The sequence below is a fragment of the Epinephelus fuscoguttatus genome, linkage group LG11, assembly GCF_011397635.1.
Source record: "Epinephelus fuscoguttatus linkage group LG11, E.fuscoguttatus.final_Chr_v1".
Lineage (NCBI taxonomy): Eukaryota > Metazoa > Chordata > Actinopteri > Perciformes > Serranidae > Epinephelus > Epinephelus fuscoguttatus.
Genome location: NC_064762.1, coordinates 26,788,524 through 26,808,434, shown reverse-complemented (window position 1 = coordinate 26,808,434; position 19,911 = coordinate 26,788,524). Strand labels below are relative to the sequence as shown.

At 40.4% G+C, this 19,911-nt stretch overlaps 2 protein-coding genes and 6 non-coding genes across 12 annotated transcripts; 1 reads left to right on the top strand and 7 right to left on the bottom strand.

Moving 5' to 3' along the window:
• Positions 1-151: 151 nt before the first annotated feature.
• Positions 152-19,503, bottom strand: esco2 (establishment of sister chromatid cohesion N-acetyltransferase 2). 5 transcript variants are annotated; one of them, XM_049590816.1, is made up of 16 exons: positions 19,368-19,503; positions 13,301-13,438; positions 8,105-8,179; positions 7,314-7,465; positions 6,840-7,143; positions 6,395-6,704; positions 6,165-6,283; positions 5,950-6,061; positions 5,662-5,734; positions 4,238-4,280; positions 3,210-3,351; positions 2,835-2,966; positions 2,424-2,513; positions 1,939-2,082; positions 1,266-1,450; positions 152-802 (listed from the first exon to the last, which is right to left on the bottom strand). In XM_049590816.1, the coding sequence occupies exons 2-16, from the start codon at positions 13,360-13,362 to the stop codon at positions 652-654; spliced, it is 2,094 nt and encodes a 697-aa protein (XP_049446773.1). In that variant the 5' UTR covers positions 13,363-13,438; positions 19,368-19,503; the 3' UTR covers positions 152-651. The 5 variants fall into 5 exon arrangements, with proteins under 5 accessions (XP_049446773.1, XP_049446772.1, XP_049446776.1 ...); XM_049590815.1 differs by lacking the exon at positions 19,368-19,503 and adding an exon at positions 16,860-17,005; XM_049590819.1 differs by lacking the exon at positions 19,368-19,503 and adding an exon at positions 16,860-17,004 and having other exon boundaries at positions 6,395-6,701.
• ccdc25 (coiled-coil domain containing 25) lies at positions 10,511-14,650 on the top strand. The gene is made up of 9 exons (XM_049590829.1): positions 10,511-10,684; positions 10,843-10,890; positions 11,061-11,100; positions 11,238-11,289; positions 11,856-11,931; positions 12,058-12,161; positions 12,479-12,681; positions 12,844-12,889; positions 13,139-14,650. Exons 1-9 carry the CDS (start codon positions 10,660-10,662, stop codon positions 13,166-13,168), a joined length of 624 nt encoding a protein of 207 aa, XP_049446786.1. The 5' UTR covers positions 10,511-10,659; the 3' UTR covers positions 13,169-14,650.
• Positions 15,201-15,273, bottom strand: trnaa-agc (transfer RNA alanine (anticodon AGC)). Its single transcript has one exon. It is a non-coding gene; the product is annotated as a tRNA-Ala (tRNA).
• trnaa-agc (transfer RNA alanine (anticodon AGC)) lies at positions 15,850-15,922 on the bottom strand. The gene has a single exon. It is a non-coding gene; the product is annotated as a tRNA-Ala (tRNA).
• On the bottom strand, positions 16,403-16,475 carry trnaa-agc (transfer RNA alanine (anticodon AGC)). Its single transcript has one exon. It is a non-coding gene; the product is annotated as a tRNA-Ala (tRNA).
• trnay-gua (transfer RNA tyrosine (anticodon GUA)) lies at positions 17,016-17,104 on the bottom strand. Its single transcript is given in 2 exon segments — positions 17,016-17,051; positions 17,068-17,104. It is a non-coding gene; the product is annotated as a tRNA-Tyr (tRNA).
• trnaa-agc (transfer RNA alanine (anticodon AGC)) lies at positions 18,895-18,967 on the bottom strand. Its single transcript has one exon. It is a non-coding gene; the product is annotated as a tRNA-Ala (tRNA).
• Positions 19,504-19,526: 23 nt separating the features above from the next.
• trnay-gua (transfer RNA tyrosine (anticodon GUA)) lies at positions 19,527-19,615 on the bottom strand. The gene is given in 2 exon segments: positions 19,527-19,562; positions 19,579-19,615. It is a non-coding gene; the product is annotated as a tRNA-Tyr (tRNA).
• Positions 19,616-19,911: the final 296 nt, after the last annotated feature.

The following is a 19,911-nucleotide window of genomic DNA, read 5'->3' as shown; positions in this document are numbered from 1 at the left end:
AAAGCTATCTTTCTAATAACATGTTAGCAACTACAGTGTATTGTACAGTTACACCACTGACAGTCCCTCCCCTTTAAGAAAGTTAAACGTTAGTATACAATCAGGACAGAAAACATTTAAGAAACGCCTTTATGATCATTAAACAAAAAGCAATGTTTATTAACTGTATTTACAACATAAAATGCCTCTAAACAATAACAGCATCCACCTTTCAACAGGTCTATCAATATATTTTCCTTCAAAAAACATCCAGAAAACCTCAAACTGGTAGCGTAAAAAAAAGGTTGACTATGAAATGTATGTGTCAAAGTTTTCTGCAGTGCAAAAATGGAAAACATCTACAGTCTCTGCAGTGTCGCGCTCCTCATTAAGCTGAATATAAACATCTGAATAGAAGCGCTGCCAGTATACACAACATTCAACAGTTAACGAGGCAGTACCGAATATAAATACTGAGTGATCACAGAACTTTAAAAACTATTGCATCCTGAACACAGAATACAACTGAGGCTTTGATGCACACACACTTCACAAACTAAAGCCTAGTCAGCATTAAAAACCTGAACTCTCTGCTTTGCATATGAACGGCAATTAAAGAACTGCCTGAAGAGCTGTTAACGTAATACAATTCAACGGTCAGTTAAAACATCTTTAATTCACGTATTTACTTAATGTGATGAAGTTGTAAACCAGGAAGGCTGGTGTGTTGGAGTACTTTGTTGCGAACAGTTTGCCGTCAGGTGTTGGGTCAGAGAAGGCGATTTCTTCCACGGTTAGATGGCTGCCGTATGAGAAGGTGCTCCTACAAACACAAAAGAGATTTAAAGGAGAGGGAAGAAGAATATTTGCTCTAACTCTTCTAAGATGTTTCTTCAGAAGTCTAAACTGTTATGTAGGAATTCAACAACATATAGCTCTGTTGTGTTAGCCACCACTACCTGACAGACCTCACCAGTGCAAAGTTTTGGGAATTGACTGCACTGCTTAAAATTGGAGGTAAAGAAGTTTGTGTCTGGACAAGCCACACGAAGGTGAAATTTATGCTTCGTTCAAAGTCTTTTCAAACAGTCCGGTTCGCTTTTAAAAGGAGAAAGGACTAACTTGGTAACAAATTTACATCAGCCACACATTCCCATAAAGAACACACATTAATATGAAGAAAAAAAGTGTTAATGTTTTTTTGTTGTGGCCATTCTTAACATTAGTTGTAAATGGCCAAAGGCAGAACACGTAGAAGAAGAAGCTGAGCGTGTGACACATCGTACCTGACAGTGTCAAGCATGCGTGATGCGATGCCCCGTCGTCTGGCCGGACCGAAGACCCAGATCCTGCTGATGCCACACAGAGCTTTTTCTGGGACAGTGGAGCAGCACCAGGCCCGGTGTCGCTCCATGAAGTCGTCCTTTGTCATGTCTTTGTGTTGATCCGGCTGCTCGAGGACTCTGTAAGCCTGACAGGACAAAGAGCAGAACAACGTCATCACAGGACACTAAACGGGTCAAGTTGACTGCAAGCGAAGTGATAATTCATGAGTGGGAATAGGGTTGTTTTATTTCCAAATTAAAATGGGATATAAGGGGGATGCATGATACGGCATATCAACAGACAGATTGCTTTAGAGTCTTTGTGCATCTTCACACATTCCTCTTACACAAACTCTTGGGTTGTTCATACACATAATATTTCTTAATGTGATGTTTCTTTCTCCTTGCCAAAAACTATGGTTTATTCTCTTTAAAAATATTCATATATAACAAAGACAATCACTATTTGGTTAAACTAGTCGCATGTTATTGGGGTGACGCAGGGATGCGATGTTGTAAGGGACCGAAAAGGTTGGTCTTAATGGACAACTAACAAAAGAGAATAGACTGGAACCAAATCTCACACACCTACGGACACACGCACACACACATGCACATATAGTTCCAGCCCTACCTGGCGTATGGGTTCAGCGACGAGGCAGCCCACCACCATGCGCTCCCTGTTGATGAAGAGGTAGGTTTTGGCCTGTGTTGGTCTGCTCAGAGTCACCTGCTGGAAGCCCAACTCGTTGTCTGCTACACGCCGCACGTCCTCAGCCTAAAAACCAAACACACACAGCGAGGAAGAAGGCATGAAAACCAACACGGAGAAACATTTATTCATTCATTGTCTGTAACTGCTTGTCCTGTTCATGGTCCAGAGTGTGCTGGAGCCTATCCCAGCTGACTTTGGGCCAGAGGCAGGGTTCACTGAAGACAGGTCACCAGACTATCACAGGGCTGACACATCAAAAGCATAGGGGGCAATAGTCTGGACGCAAGTATGATTTTCCTCACTCAACCAGACCTGGAAATGACTAAAATCAAATTCCATACTGCATACAAAGCACATTTACAGCACACAAACTGCCAGAAAGCAGCTAAAGTTCAGACCCTTACCTTCTTAACAGCGTATTTGGGATCATCTGGCATGACCATGAGGATTTTTCCATCCCAGAACTCAGCCACCACCCGCTCCTTCTTCCAGCCCTGGAAGCACAACAGAGCGAAGAAGAAGCTGCAGTGACAAGCCAACAACTCAGAACAAACTCACCTCCCCATGAAGCAAACTGGTGCCAACAGCGTTGGCAGAGGATCACCACTAAATACCAAACTACTTCAAATAAAAACACTTAAATCATTTCAGTGGTAAAAAGGAAAAAAACTGAGGGGACAATAAATACTGCAAGTTAATAAAACAAAAGACATGACAGTGCTGTGAAATCACTGATTAATCATCTGTGCACTTCCTCTACATGTCAGTGTCTCCATGCTGGAGTCCACAGAGAGACTGAAGGAAACAACTTTTACCACAAATTTGATGGAGTCAAGGAAGCGCTGATGGAACTGGGTGTGTTGGAAATTGTCCTCTGGGTTGTCTGCGCTGTACACCATTCCACATGAGCTGCAGGTCGTCGCTCCAAACTGCTTCTGGCCTGCGTCCTGATCGGGGAAAATACAAAGGAAAGTATAGTTAATGAACACAGGAAAATAAATACACAATAATCCAATAAAAGATGGGATACTGACGCATGGTTTGTAGTTTCCATTGAAATCATAGAATATTGGTATAAATAAATTAAACAGCTTCAATACAAAATATCTGCTCCAGCCTTCAAAAATGTTCTGTGCTATCCCAACATAGTGCTCAACACGGCACACTTAAAGGCATTAATATTGACATACGATGATGAGCTGGTCGTCATCCTGTTTCTCCTTCTTCCTGCGAACAGTTCGTTCTTTGACTGCAGGAGTCGTCTGCAGTGACGCTAACGGGCCAGAGGGGGTGCTGCAGGACACTGGTGGCCGCAGAGCTGCATTCTTTAATCTGCAGGACAGCAAATACCAGAACATACAGCAGTGTCAGAGGGTTAATGCTAAAGCTCATGGTACTGAGGGGCTTTGATGTTGAATTCAAAGTGACAGAAGTTGTTTGAACGCACAAGAACTGACACCAAGGGCTTTTTATATTTATCCATATTAAATATCTTATTAGGGCTTCACTCAGGGGAAATAATGAGCGGCATCCTCGCATCAAAGCTATCTTTAAAGCTTCCCGTTCTAAAATGTTAAACTTTTAATTGCTCATCCCTTTCTTCCCGCTGTTTGTCTTAACTGAAGAACAAGGTCACATGGTCAGAACCTCGAAGCTTTACGTCTTTACAGGCTGGAAATACAGTGCCAACCTCTTGTTCTGTGTCATACAATTTGTCTTTAATCGCCTGGAAAATGGGAGGTCAGGCGCTGGGTGCTACTCTTGTGCCTCTTCAACCATAACCAGCACCATATTATAGCCTACTTGCCAGAAATCCTGAGTGCAGAGCTGATCTTCTCACACTCATATTTTTTTGTGGTATGCATTAGGCCTAATATTGTCTGTGGGACAGATGTAAAGCTCTGGATAGCCCTGCACTGAAATTATCAACTTCTCCATATTTACCACGGACATCTATTAACACAAATCTGATATTTACGGAAGAAGGTAAAGATGTCAGCTAGCTGTGATTGGTTGTTCCTTTTTACATGCAGTGCTGTGTTCCTACAACTGAACGCAACCATTCAGCCCTGAAAAGTAGGCACACAGGTATGTTTGCACATTGCAACACCATTGCTCTAGCTTTTTAGCGCGCTTTCTGTGCTTTTAGGTTGAAAACAATACATTTGAGGGAGCTAAAAATGCAGAATGTGTACGGGCACTTAAAGGACTGTCTCACCTCTTGGAGGCAGAGCCAAAGATGGGATACACCGCTGCAGATTCTGTGGAGAAAACAAAAAATATTAAATAAAGCTTTCATGAACAAAACAGAGTGAGTGGATGCAATAAAGCTGCTGAAGTCTCTGTGACTTGTTAGCGTTTAGGTGGAGTGAAATCAGCCAAGGATGTTCAACTGTTACCAGCACTGTTATAAACAGTAGGGCTATACCCAAATATTCGGATATTCAAATATTCGTTTCTATGGGTAGGTATTCATTATGAAAATTTGGTATTGGATATTCAGGTTTTTTTTTTTAAATTTACTTTTTTTTTTTTTAAATACATTTTTTTGGTGCTAAATGTAGTCTCTTTTTTGTTGGTAAATGTAGGTTATCAATAAAAATCAAAACTTTTAAATTGCATTGTTAAAAATGTGAAAATATAGTATCGTCTACCAACAGAGCTTGTGCACGGCACGCTTGAGCGCATCCGTCTGAGGCTGTGGATCAATGCCAAGTTTTACCACTTTATCACTGTTCCCTCTAACTTGTAGCTGTTTTTTTCGTTATCTTTTGAATTTAATATGAATTATGGAACCATTTCTGTCAACGTTTGTTTCCCCCATTTTGTACAATAAATTATTGTTTGAAGTTTCAACAAGTTTCTTTTGGAGTGCGTGACACAAGTGTGTTTTAAAAACGACTGCGGACTGTCACCTGCTCAATGCAACAGTACCTTCAGATACCATGACAGTAATAGCCAATAATGTCAAAATATCATTTACAGACTGATTTAACAGACGATCACCGCTGCCCAACCCGCAGGTCCATTTGCGGGTCCGGCAGGTCCGCGGGTCAACCCGCGCATCACTACTCAGCTCAGTCTATAAATGCTGTACACAACAGTAAGGCTAGAGACATTATATTCTATTCAGCCCGGCAGAACCAGCAGCGTATCGGCTCTGCAGTGCACGGCACTGCTGATTAACCATTTTATTGCAGCACAGAGTGTCTGCCAGCAACCAATTACTTGCAGAGGCTTCCTACAACTTGTTTCAACGGTTCCGATTTAATCAGAAGACAAATTAAACAGGATGACTAGCCAATTTGAAAATCAAAAGAAAGCACAGAATAATGTACTGAAGGAGACTGTTGTGCCTTCACATTTTTTTGTGGTTTGACAGCAAAGATCTGGTCGCTGCTGTGCAAAACTCCGCAATACAATTAGGTCCAAAAAAAACCCTGGAGGAGTGCTTCGCAAGGAGTCTTTGAAAGGAGCCGCGCGTGGCGTAAAACCGGAGAGAGCAGGCAGCACGGCCACAGCACAGCCACAGCAACCCCCACCATGAACGAATATTCAAATATTCGTTATAAATTCTGCTGACGGTCCGAATGTTAAAAAATGGTATTCCAGACAGCCCTAATAAACAGCATGTGTCCGTACCTTTGGGCGGGCTGGCAGCATCAGTGTTGGCACTTATATCACTCAGGTCAAACACTGGCTCAAAGCCTCCATCCTGGAAGAAGCAGAGTTCAATATTATTAGCAACAACAGCAGAAAAGGTTTGCTGAAGAATTCATGGTGCGTATCATTATTATTCAGCCACAAATGTCTACTGACGATTAAGAACTGAGTCTTGAGTTCAGCTATATCAAACTGAAGTTCAACAATCAGGCTTTTAAACATGAATAAAATGCTATCGATTAACATGCGTTTACACATCTGCTGTACCTGAGCGCTGAGGGATTCAGCCATGGATGTAGGACTTGATGTGGGAGTCCTTGTCAACACGATCGACAGCCTCTTGGTGATCCCATATTTCTCTGAAAGCACTTTGGGAGAGCTGCGGGAAGAAGACAAAGGTTATTGATCACCTGGTACAATACATATCCCCCCACTCCAAAGTTAAGGGTTTTTTTTTTTTTTTTTTTTAAAAAGGAAAGCACCTGGGTGACTGTTCGACAGGCTGTTCGCTGACACAGTCCATCCAGTCTAGCGGATCAAACTTGGTTCTCTGCCTGGTGCTCAGCTGGTTCTCTTCTGTCTCCAGCAGCTGGACAGCAGTCTGCAGACAACAACCAGGATAAAATGATATCAACTTTTTGTTTCTTGTTAAATGTTGGTTGTGGCAGAAACTGATATGCAGAGTATAAACAGATGTAATGGCTGCCCTCACCTCTTCAGGACGGTTCTCCAGTTGGTTCATCACAGGAGCAGGTGGCTTTATGTTCTCACTCTTTGTCTGTGGCGGGACAGTATTGCTTTTCATTGGAGCTGAAGCTGGTCTGGTGGAGGATTTCGGTGCAGCTTTCTTGTACATGGACGTAGGTTTCTTCCCTGTACCAAAGAAAGCAGCTCCAACAAAGATCTTGGGTTTGGGCTTCAGGCTGCTGAAAGTGATGGTGATCGCTTTCTTGGACTCTGCTGGCTTAGCGCTGACGGCGGGAGCAGTGGTTGTAGTGGATGCCGGTTTAGCAGGGACACTGCTGAAATAAATGATGCAACAATTGCAAAGACAAGATTAAAAACTAAAAATATGACCTCTAACAAAAATATAAAAACTTATGGGCTGCAGAAGCATCAACAGCTCTGACTGGACACTGACTTATATGGAAACACACCTGCTGTTAAGTTTTGGCAGCTTGATCGTCTTTGTAAATGTCCCACTGTATTTGACACTCGTCTTCCCAGCATTACTAGATCCTGCAGCCTTTCTCGGCTTGCTGCCTCCTTTGACATTCCTCTTATTCTTCTTTTTCTCCTGAGAAGGAGGGGATGGAGCAGGACGAGGAGGAGAAGGCAGAGACTCTTTTATCGCCTTCCTCTCCAGTGGAGTGAGATAGATGGGCTTCTTCTGGCCGTAGAAGGAGCCTGTAACCACCGAGGGCTTGAATGGAGATCTGCGAGGTGAATTGGCTGGAGAGCCTTGAACAAAAGGTGGATATACAGATGTATGTGTGAGAGAACATACATACGTGGGGAAGGGGAGGAAGAAAGCATGTCCTAACTCAGAGCATTAATTTCGACTTTTAAGCCACATCCGCTGACCCAAAAATTCAACTCAAACCATGCTACTTCCCACTAGTCAACCTCACCTGCTGGTCTGCGTGGGGATTTCTGTGGAGAGGGACAGTTCTCCTTCTGCAGACGCCGGACTGGCCTCTTGGTCGGAGACTGTGGGGGCTTCCTGGGAGATCTCCTCTTCACAGGAGACATCTCCTCCCTCACCCTGGTCTTGGCCAGATTACTGGAGGTAACATAACAGAAGATCACTCACAGTGAGAGATGAGAAATAACAAGTGCCACCGATACAACACAGCTTTCATTCAGTTTCCCCAGACAGGAACGGCTCGGTAGATTTAAATAAATTACCATATTGAAACTTGAGTCTGTGCACTAATGTGAAATAAAATTTAAAGCCAACAAGTACACAGCATAAATAGTACTGTAAAAAAATAAACAAAAGCAACCATGAATGATAACACCAGAATACTTTGATGTAAAAATATGAATAAAGGAAAATGACAGAATCCAAATATTACAATAATTAAAACACACACACACACACACACACAAGTGTATTGCTCACACAAGGGTACACAGTTGTCAATATGTGCAACTGTTTGTTTTAGGGGCTGAATAGTGTCTGAAGTTTTTCTATTCTAGTGTTAATATGATGCCCGAGATTTGGATCAAGTACCAAAGAAGTACCATAGAAAGAGTGTTGAATGATAGAGACTACATTTAGCTACTGTTAACTTGAATCAGAAACCATCTAATCAAAGAATAAGTGAACAAAATTACAAATCAGACCAGGTTTCAATAAAGCCTCTGGTTTTTCATAATCTCTGCTATGGACACATTTCTGTATGCGTTCATAACTCACCTGTCAGAGTCCAGAGAGGAGAGCTTCCTCTTCCTGGTAGTAGTAGTAGTGGGCATCATCTTCTCAAACCTCACTCTACAGACACACAAAATAAAATATCACAACTTTGAGCATTTCAGCTTCAAAATATTCCTGTCCTCTCTCTCTCCTTTTTAATATACATCCAGTTACACCTCTAAAACTCATAAAACAGGGGGAAAGCATTTACCCTCTAACATGTTTTTATCTTTACACCTTACTGTAACACTGCATGTACAGGAAAATAAAGAGATCCCTCAAGTGAAAGGCGAGCACCACATAAATTAGGAATTCCAGTGTTATTTACACGCCCTACGAAAGTTCGGCCAATATTTTTGAACACGAGCTACTCTCTTGTGATGTCATCATAGAGTATAAAATCTGGAGCTGCTACATAGACAATTTATGGAAGCCTGATTTTGTGGACCCAAATGAGCTTTATTCTACTGTAGTGGTCTCAGCTCTAGCACATAAAATGCTCCAATATACTCAGGACATTCCCCTGGTATCATCAGCCACATATTTCCCAATTTACTGTCAATGAAGCAGATCCCGACTTTATATCCTATAACATCACAAATTTGAGTTTTAGCACTCTAGTTTTTGGATTTAGGTTAGAGATTTTCTTTTTTATCTATTTTTGGACCATCTCAGACCATAGGAATCAAATGCATAAATTTTTGAAAATGGGTGAAGTTCCCCTTTAAGAAATAATATATGATATTATGATATACTGTGAGGCAACAAATAACCATTACCACAATATTCTTAGTGCCCTTTATTTTAATGATCACTGGACGTGTTGCCAGGATGTGTCGTGTAAATACAACACTCCACCATGCAGACTATGTTAAAAAAAATACTAATTTCTACATCGTCACTGTTTCATTTCTTTATAAACACTAATGAAAGTAGACGTAACGTTACTGCAGCCGCCGTTAGCAGTGTCACAAAGCTTTCTACTGGTGGCAGTAAAAGGTCGTAGGACACATGTAGGTCATTTTAGTGCGCCTGACTTGTAATAGGCAGCTTTCCAACATTAGTTTGGACTGGTTTTTTCAATGCCACAGTGTGTAAAGCGTCTGGAGGCCGCCGAGGTCAGTAACATCAGGGTTATCGGTAGCTAGATTTGCATATTGATCACCGCTCTCTATTTAGTGTTAACACCTTAAACAAACCCGTATTTCATCTTGTCTGTGCACAAATGTGATTTATCTCGACACGGACGTTAGCTTAGGTTAGCTTTGCGTTACATGTTAGCTACTGAAGCGCTTATTTAACAGCTAAAGTGGAGATGAATAGATAATTGGCGGGATGATTAGCTAGCTGATACAAAAGGAGACGCTCCGACACAAACTACCGTTAGCTAACATGTCGATATATCGAGCAACAATAACGTGTTTGTTCCAATGTCTGTCCGTGTTTTAAATTAAAACAGTTAGCTAATACAGAAACGTAATCTTCGGACAGTTGTTTGATGGGCTTCGTAACATAAACTTACTTTTACGTAAATACGTCATTTAAGGGAGAAAAAACTAAAATATCTAGCACCGAAAACACAACCGTAAACAAGTATATCTTACCGGACACGTTTCTGTCGTACTGTAAAAAACAATAAATGTCGGTATAAAGTTGAAGTCGCTGCTGCCTCTGCCCGCGTTTCTTCTCTGTGTTTTTGAACAGCGCGCGCCAGTCTATAAAAAAAAATTGCACAACCAGACTAGACCGGAAACGGAAACACGATGTTTCATAATCAAGCTATCACAGTAAAGGCGCGGAGGGACTTCTGGTGCTTACCTTCAAAACAAAAGGTGCTTGTTCAGTAAATAGAAATGAAGTCAGCCGTCTATGGTAGACACGTGAAATTCTAATGTTACATATATAAATAAACATCTTTGATTTCAACCATTTTTTATAAAAAGTACAGAGATGACTATTTTTAATTGATCTGAGAGATCACATTTTCATAAAGCACTTTGGAAAGCCCTTTGTAATTTGTTTTTGAAAGTGCTGCCTTATACAAATACAGTTAATACTGCTATTATAATCATTATTATTTTACTTACTACTTTTTCTGCTTTGTCATCCACGTTTTTCCTCTTCTGTGTATATATTGATGACTTATGAAACATATGTTTTGCATTTTATTTTATGACATAATGTGCAATATGTCTGTCATATTTTTTTTTATTATTGTTTTCATTAGGCAGCATTTAGGCAGTGATTTCCATAACAGTGACCGTAAAATATATCAACAAACGAAAAAATATTTGGTGGTACGTTTGTAAATGTGAAGCTTTTATTTTGGAAACAAATGTGGATACTTCCTGTCTAGTGCACGCTAACTCCCTGTAGCTTAGCGCAGCTAGCTAACAACTTCCTGGGTCAACTCGTACATGCGAGAAGTGACAGCAGCAGCGATCAGTCGGCAATACAGCTTATATTATAATTCTTCTTGTCCATAATTAGCTGCGTCAGCTTTCAAACTATTAACACATAATATTCATATTTTAGTGGCAAATTTTAATTCATGTAAAATGGTGTTTTACTTCACAAGTGCCGGTAAGTGAAGCCACAGCTGAGTTAGCAGCAATGCTAGCTAGTAGCCTGATTAGCCAATAGTTTTAGCTTTATTTTCATTTTAAGTGATTTTGTGTGTTTTGTGCCAGCTGACATCGCTGTTTCACTCAGTAACTATCGATGTATCATGTGTCTTTCAGTGGTGAAACCTCACTACACAATCTACATGGGAAAAGACAAATATGAAAGTAAGTTCGTTATCTTGGAGCGAAGATAATCTCAAACACAAACACACCTTTTTTAACAGTTGCTGCTCGTTGTATAGTTTTTGTCTTCAGCTGTCTGTCTGAATATTGTGTCACTTTGTTGAAGAAATATTTGTCATGTTCCATAAATGATGCTGAGGTTGTTTTTGCAGATGAGGATCTGATAAAGTACGGATGGCCTGAAGACATCTGGTGAGACTTTAACACGTACAGTGCTTAAAACATGTCAGAAATATTATCTTGTAATAATTAATCATCTGTAGCAAAATTAACAGAAATACCACTATGATTATTATAAGTTAATGTCTTGTTGTTTGTTCCACGTCCAGGTTTCATGTGGACAAACTGTCTTCAGCTCACGTTTATCTGAGACTGCCAAAGGTGAGGAGTTAACATATGACATACAAATGCACCTATAGTTTGAGTTCTGGTTCAGTCTTAATGCAGTAATGGCTATCTAACAATTTTATCATCAGTACAAATCATATTAGCTTTATTTAACTCTCAAAGTCTCAAGATTTCTTTATCTTTGGCCAATGTTGCTTTGTGCAAAGCAGCACAAATTTAACAACAGTGATGGTCAGTTTGATGTAAAGAGTGTATTTCAGCCCTTGAACACAGCAGACTTTCTCCAGAGCTGCCTTTGGGGCACCAGTTCTTGTTGATTCAGGGCATTTTTCAGGGGCATTCATTTGTATGCACGAAAAAAGTCATGGAACTGGTTTGTAATGAATGAAAAAGAGCCTGAAAGAGTACTCTGCGCAACTGACCAATCACTTCTTAAAAAGGGTGGGAATGCCAGGTTTTCAGTTTTGGAAAGTTACCAAAATTCTCAGAAGGGTCGGGGGTTTCAGACGCTGTTCAACTGTCCACCAAACAAATAGTCTGTGGGACGCCGATGCTTTTAATGCACAGAGGCACTGCTGATTGCTCTGCGTCTTTTCTAGGGTCAGACAATAGATGATATTCCCCCTGAGGTGCTGATAGACTGCGCACAGCTGGTGAAAAACAACAGCATCCAAGGTAAAGATCGTCTACCTGATAACGTCATGTCATTTGTAGATTGACTGGCATCAGGTACAAGCAATGGGTGCCATGAGTGACACATACATTTCTGTGTATAAATCAAACTGTGTTGTGTGCTGTCAGGCTGTAAAATGAACAACATCAACGTGGTTTACACACCGTGGGCCAACCTGAAGAAAACCGGAGACATGGACGTCGGACAGATCGGCTTCTTTAGACAGAAGGAGGTCAGTAAACCAGCACTGAAATAAAAACACTTAACTCTGTAAAAAATGGGTATAAAGGGAGTGTAAAACTAAATTAGATTAAACCTGATGAATGTTTCGTGTTAACTTTGTGTTTTTATACTTACATAAATTACAGGCAGCAAATAGAAATTCACAACTTCCTGCTCAATATCAGGGTTACAACATGTTTGCTGAGAAGTGTCGAGCCAGTTTTATTTATGTTGCCCAATATCAAGTGCTCTTTTTCCCACATCACAAGTGTGTTACTGTCACTGATAGATCAGCTCAGGTGTGTCACGTCTCGCTGTGTTTCACAGGTGAAGATTGTGGCAGTGGAGAAGAAGGTCAACGAGATTGTAAACCGCCTGGAGAAAACGAAAGAAGAGCGCTACCCCGACCTGGCGGCAGAGAAAGAGTCGAGAGACCGAGAGGAGAGGAACGAGAAGAAGGCTCAGCTCCAAGAACAGAAGAGGAAGGAGAAGGAGGAGCAGAAGAGGAAAAAAGAACAGGAGGAGCTCAGGTACATCTGCAGATCTGATGTTAAAGTGTTTTTTGGTTCTTGTTGTTCTTTTCCATGAGATTGTTTTCAGAAAGAAAAAAAGACAGTATTAGTGATGAGAAATAGTTTGCACATTCTGTTATTCAACCTTTCAAGTCATTATCACTGTCTTTCTCTCTTCAGGAGCTACAGCACTCTGATGAAGAGTGAAAATATGTCGACTAATGCGGTGAGGTCAAATCTGTTGATCTATATTTTGTTTTAAACTCAAATAAAGTGTCAAGTTTTTCCCCTACTTTATGATTTATGTTGGTATCAGTGCCAAGTGAAAAAAAAGAGTTATTATTATTATTATTATAGAGATAAACAGCCTGAATGAAGCAGAAAGGACACTTCATTCAGTAAAAGAAAAGTGTTTGACACCAGCTCTCCTAACATTCACCACATTCGCTTGTGTGTCGCTGCCTGTCGTTTGCAGGATGGTAATGATTCAGACGACTTCATGTGAGAGGTGAACACCAGGCAGCGAGCAGACAGAATCCTCCTCCACCACTCAGACCTGCTGTCAGGATGCTCCCCTGCTGCTTCTGCTTGCTCTAACTCTGTACTGACATTGAAAACAAAACAAAGACAAATGGACCTTTTTGCTTTTGGACACTTGGAGCAGAAAGCGAGCCGATGAGAGACAGCGCCGGTGGACATGCTCCACAAGCTGATTGGCTCAGACGCTGCTTCCAAACCAAACCAAGCTGGCTGGCCTCTTCACAACGGGACGACACTGTAGAAGAAACACAGGACACAACGATGCTGAGGATCATTTCGGGGGAAACACTCAAATAGCAGAACTGCTTTCACTGATGCTGATGTGTGATGAAATGAGTGTTGGCGAATCCGAAGGCTGCAAACCCTTCTGCTTACTTTCTTTTATGTGTTCATTTCTCTGCATGTCAGATTTAATTCAATGCAATTCATAGTATTAAACTCAGAGTTATTGTTATTCATTGACAAGCCCTTATAGTGTCTTGCAAAGCACCAGAAACCAGCCTCTATCATCCAACTCCAGCATCACTGACGTTCTGAAAGATTTTTTTAAGTCTTGGATGCAGCCCTAAATTTATGCAAACGATTGTTTTTTACACCTTTACCACATTTCACACCTCCTAAAATTCTAGCTGACATATTGAGATTGCTTATCCTGTCCAACTACTGTCAAAAACCCAAATAAATCTTCACATTTTAAAATACTTAAGGTTTAATAGATGATCAAAATAGTAAGGAAATTATACTTTTTTGGCCCTCAAGAGTGCCGTTATAGTTACAGCAGAGCATAAAAGTTCATTGTTGTCCTTTGACACTGCAGATTTTACTGTTTTTTAAACACATCTCTCGCTTTCTGTTAAGTTCAGTTCTACCTGCACCACCAGCACATGAGATATGTAACAGCTGTATCAGTTTAGACCTGCACATGTATGTGTGCTGATTATTGTGCTCTGTCTGCAGGCAGGGAAAGTCATACTGCAATTTTAACACTAATCTGCTCATCCCAGGATTTATTTTCTCACCAGTAGGTGGTGACATCAGCACATCTACATCATGCTGCAGGTCTATTAATGTGGACACTGTTGGGGACTCTGTTGTGGTACAGACGTGTGTTTGTTTGACAGTAACTGAGTGACTCTCTGTATGGATCTGCTGTCTGCTACATGTGGAGAAAATGTGCTTTACTGGGTTGTAGGAGAGTTATAAGCCAGTTTCATGTGGTGCTTTGCATGTTAAAAAGTGTAATAAAATGTCAAGTTATTTCACTTCATGTCAACTAATGAAAGTTTAATTAATTTCTGTTATAATGTTCATTTATTTCAGTTGCCAAGATGTTATGTTTCTGCTGTCCAATGTTTAAAAATCAAGTGTCATTGTACCAAGATGATTGTTTTATGACAATAAATCAACAATCCTGAAAAGGATAAGAGCGAGTGTAGTGAATACTGTACTGGATTAGTAAATGTGGGTGTTGTGTCTTTTGTGCTTTTTAAAGGATCTGATAATGAGCTGATCAGAGGGGGGAGGAATGACAATGTGATGTCTTGATAACACCCACACCCCACTCTTTTTTTTTAACTAAGACATGAAAAAAAAACATAAATATTTGTAATTTAATATAGCATTTTATTTTTTTCCTCTGCAAGTTACTATTGGTCCACAATTGTTTTGTTTTTTTTTCTTAATCTCTTCAGTTTCACCTCTGGCTTTATTAAAAACAATCACTATCTAGTCTACTCTAAATACATATAGTTCAAGACTATATATTGGGCCAGGATTAGCATATTTGCAATACCTCGGTCCGTTTTTAAATACTGTAATTATTTTCTTTAAAATCTTGTTAGTACACAACTTTATTTTCATTATGAGCCATGGCATAATTATTCCGAGGACAATCTACAGGGTTTTGTTACAAGGCAGTAATAATAGCATATTAGTTACGCTTTTGCTATCTCTTTAGGTCTTTAGGTGTTTATCTTTGAGGTGAAGAGGAAAAGCTTTGGAGGATGCGGGCATCGATCCCGCTACCTCTCGCATGCTAAGCGAGCGCTCTACCATTTGAGCTAATCCCCCATGATGCACCGCCATTTTTGACGTCAGCTTATATACGGAAATACGGAGTGTATATGGATCGATCAATTTGTTTGATATATTGTATTATTACTTACCGATAATTTCCCTCCTTTCTCAAACCAGGAGAGTTTTACATGTATGAAAGTCACAGTGTCCCGACATAACAGCACAAAATGCAAAATGGCGGCTTGATCCCAAAGTGTCTGAAAAAAAAACTTTAGATGGGTGCATCAGCAAAACTGAATCTGTACCCGCCTAGATTTGTTTTATACTTTGTAGGTTTTATTAATCTGGGAAACCTTGCAAATTTAGACCAAACATATCAAGGAAATGTTAACATTGCCTCTACTGAGTCAAATAAAACGTTCATAAACGAGACCTCTGTTCATTCATCACAATTGATGAACCACTAGGAGCAGATCATATCGTTTTTAACCATTATTTTGCCGTAAAAGTCGATAGTTATGGCTAGCCGTAAGTGAGCTGCATGCATGTCTCGGCAGACGAGCACAACACGGTACAACACCAGTGTCCTGACATGTTCGTATTATGATGTAGCTCAATAGAAAAGTATTGTGGAGGATGCGGGCATCGATCCCGCTACCTCTCGCATGCTAAGCGAGCGCTCTACCATTTGAGCTAATCCCCCGTTGAATATGGGTGGACGTGACGTCACAAAATAAACATATTCCGGGGACTACCAAATGTTGCTTTTATATTTTGTCTACACAGTTTAACTCACCCGTTTGCTTTTAATTTAACTAGTAAACCCCTGTTTTATTATGTGATGCTTAACTGTTAAGGTCGGGTCAAAAGATTTGGACAGAGGAGGTGTCATCCTTTCTCAACAGACAGTGGACTGAAACAGAATCACATCAGGGAACCACTTAAAACCTGTGTGTGGCTACACTAGCTGGGCCTTTGCAAAAAACTCTGTAAGACCCAGAGCGGACAGAGATAAGAAGAGACACAAAAACCAAACAACATCGACATTCCTTATGTCACAGGAGTATCTGAGAACCTCAGGAGGATCTTCATCAAACACCACATCACTGTGCACTGTAAACCCAGTAACACACTGAGGCAGAAGATTGTCCGCTTTTTTTTAAAAAAAAAATTAAAAAGGTATTGGAGGATGCGGGCATCGATCCCGCTACCTCTCGCATGCTAAGCGAGCGCTCTACCATTTGAGCTAATCCCCCATGATGCACTAAGTTTTCTGACGTCATGCAGTTGGACAGTTTGAGGAGTGACGAGTAGCAAAAACTCCAAAAGCGTTCATAATTTAAACTTAATCGTATTAAAGTTAAGAAAATATACATAACGTTACGTAAGGAAGGTAAAAATTAAATTAAAGGTTACAAGAACTCGTATCTTACTCTTAATTGCTAACACCTTGAGTGACGAGTCAACGCCGGTTGAGGGCGAGACTGGTGTTACCATCAATTATGTTACCTGTCAAATTAGGAACTTTTGCTGAATAGGTTTTTCTTTGATACAAACTTAAAACGCTTACTTGATAGAAGGTACCAAAATATACAAGAGCCATTACTGTAGTAACAGAACAAATGTCATTTTCAACTTACCTCTGATGAACAGTTGAACCAACAAGCTAGCTTACTTTGCACAGGTTGTCAAGCTAGCTAGCAGCACGGGTCACTTAAGGTGTTAGCTTAGCTAATTTAGCCCCGCTGATAGTTCCGGTGGCCGTTCAGCATGTGAAAGACGATGAAAAGGTTACCTCCTTCGAGCCGGATTTGAACCAGCGACCTAAGGATGTCTTATGTATTAACTCTACAGTCCTCCGCTCTACCAACTGAGCTATCGAAGGGGCTGGTGTCAAGAAAATTTGAAGCCAACCAGGTGCGCATATGTCACAACACTGACTGTAGTTGTAGTTAGTGGGTATATGGTGTTGCGGGACCATTTGTTGTCGTGCAGCCTCATGCCCCCTAACAGAGTGCAGGAGTACATTATTGCTACGAAAGCAAAGCCAGATAAACTTGTTAGTGGGGTCCTGGTGCAAAACAATATGATGTTGCCTGTCTGTACAATCCTCCACGTTCCTACAGACACACACTAGACTACATGTGGTAGCTTCATCACACTCTAGTTACCCTAAAATCAACCCCTATGTTGGAATAAAACAAGCAATCACCATGTTTTCAATGTGTGGGCTACTTTTTGGTAATTTAATTGTACTGTACACACACAATGTAAAACAATAAAGGTCTTAGAATTCATTAAAGTCAAGAAAGACATTACCTAATATTGGACCTGCTTTAGTTTATATTGTACTTTACTACAATACTTTAGTGGTGCATATACTAAAATTGCAGTGAAATAAATGACATAAAAACAGCTGAGGGGCCCTGCTTTTACCATTTAGTACGCTGTATTTTGTGTCTTATTCATGAACTTTTCATAAACAATGTTACAGCTTCCTGTGACCTAATATCCTGGCAGAAATCTGTAACACTGCTGTGCCGAATAATTCGCTGTTGGTTGTCTATTGTTGGAAAGTCTATCAAAATGTTAACTCGATTCAATGTTTCAGACATCTGTGCCAAAACGAAAATACAACATAGATCCTTGAGGTTCAAAGTTTATTGTTGAGTTTGGAAACAGGAGCTGATAAAGCAGCCATTTATTTTCTGTTCTGGAGCTTCTCAACAAACCACTTGTCAGCAGCAGCAGAAAGAGTTGCAATGTTGTCATGGAACTGCAGATTTCCACTTTGGATGCGAGACTTGACCTGAGAGAAACAGATAAACCAACCAGTGGGGTTGAAATCTTTATTATAAATCATTTACATTACAAAGTAAGACATTAGTCATTCAAAATGGTTCATAAAAAGAGACAGAGCCATCAGATACCATCCAAAACCCCAAAATATTTAGTTTACAATTGTAGAAACAAAACAACATAAGACAAATCATTTGAGAATTTCTAACAATAGAAGTTTCAGGCATTTTACTACAAAATTACTTAAATGATTATTCCATCACAATTGTTGCAGATGAATTATCTGTCAGCTGACTGCAATGAATCTTTTCAGCTCCTATTTATTCATGTTTGGGGAAATGTTTCAGAATACAGCAGTATGTGGTTTATTAACAGTACTATCATAACATTTTGAGGACAGCAATGTGCACATCTTGGCCAGAGAGGAAAGATGGTTTGAAAGAGGCGTGAAAGAAGCCATCTACATCAAACTGGAACGACCATCGTTAAACAGAGGAGGTGGCCTACAACACCACTTATAACCCTATAATGCAGTCTTGAGATCCATCCCCAGACAACTTCACACCCATTCTCACCTGGACCCATCTGACCCACAGACTCAAGACTCACATGGTGGCCAGGTGGATCAACAGCTCACATTGTGACCTTAAGGACTCTGAAATTAAGAGCTCACATGTGACCTCAGTGACTGTAAAGGTTTACACCCACACAGCCTGTGACTTTACCAGTCATTTAGAACTGAAGAAGCTTCTTGGACACGTCTTCAAGAAACTCAAGTCCACTTTGCCTACGAAATAGCATTTATGATTACTATGACGTGGATGACTGAAGATCTTCACCTACTTCTTACACTTCTTTTAATAAAGCCAAAGAATTTGGAGGATGCGGGCATCGATCCCGCTACCTCTCGCATGCTAAGCGAGCGCTCTACCATTTGAGCTAATCCCCCATGATGCACTAGGTTTTCTGACGTCATGCCGTTGAACAGTTTGAGGAGTGACGAGTAAAAAAAACTCCAAAAGCGTTCACGCACCACCACAAAGCGTTCATAATTCAAACTTAATCGTATTAAAGTTAAGAAAATATACATAACGTTACGTAAGGAAGGTAAAAATTAAAGGTTACAAGAACTCGTATCTTACTCTTAATTGCTAACACCTTGAGTGACGAGTCAACGCCGATTGAGGGCGAGACTGGTGTTACCATCAATTATGTTACCTGTCAAATTAGGAACTTTTGCTGAATAGGTTTTTCTTTGATACACATTTAAAACGCTTACTTGATAGAAGGTACCAAAATATACAAGAGCCATTACTGTAGTAACAGAACAAATGTCATTTTCAACTTACCTCTGATGAACAGTTGAACCAACAAGCTAGCTTACTTTGCACAGGTTGTCAAGCTAGCTAGCAGCACAGGTAAGGTGTTAGCTTGTTAGCTTAGCTAATTTAGCCCCGCTGATAGTTCCGGTGGCCGTTCAGCGTGTGAAAGACAATGAAAAAGTTACCTCCTTCGAGCCGGATTTGAACCAGCGACCTAAGGATGTCTCATGTATCAACTCTACAGTCCTCCGCTCTACCAACTGAGCTATCGAAGGGGCTGGTGTCAAGAAAATTTGAAGCCAGGCAGATGCCTATATTTCATAACACTGACTGTAGTTGTAGTTACAGTGGGTATATGGTGTCGCGGGACCATTTGTTGTCGTGCAGCCTCGTGCCTTCTAACAGAGTGCATCAATGCTACTGAAGTGAATAGCCAGATTAACTAAAATGGCAGTTAAATAATAGAATAATAGACTGTTGGTTGTTTACTGGTGGGAAATCTAAGAAAATGTAAACTTAACTCTTTAGTAATAAAATGTGTCAGACATCTGTGTCAAAAAATACAGAGTAA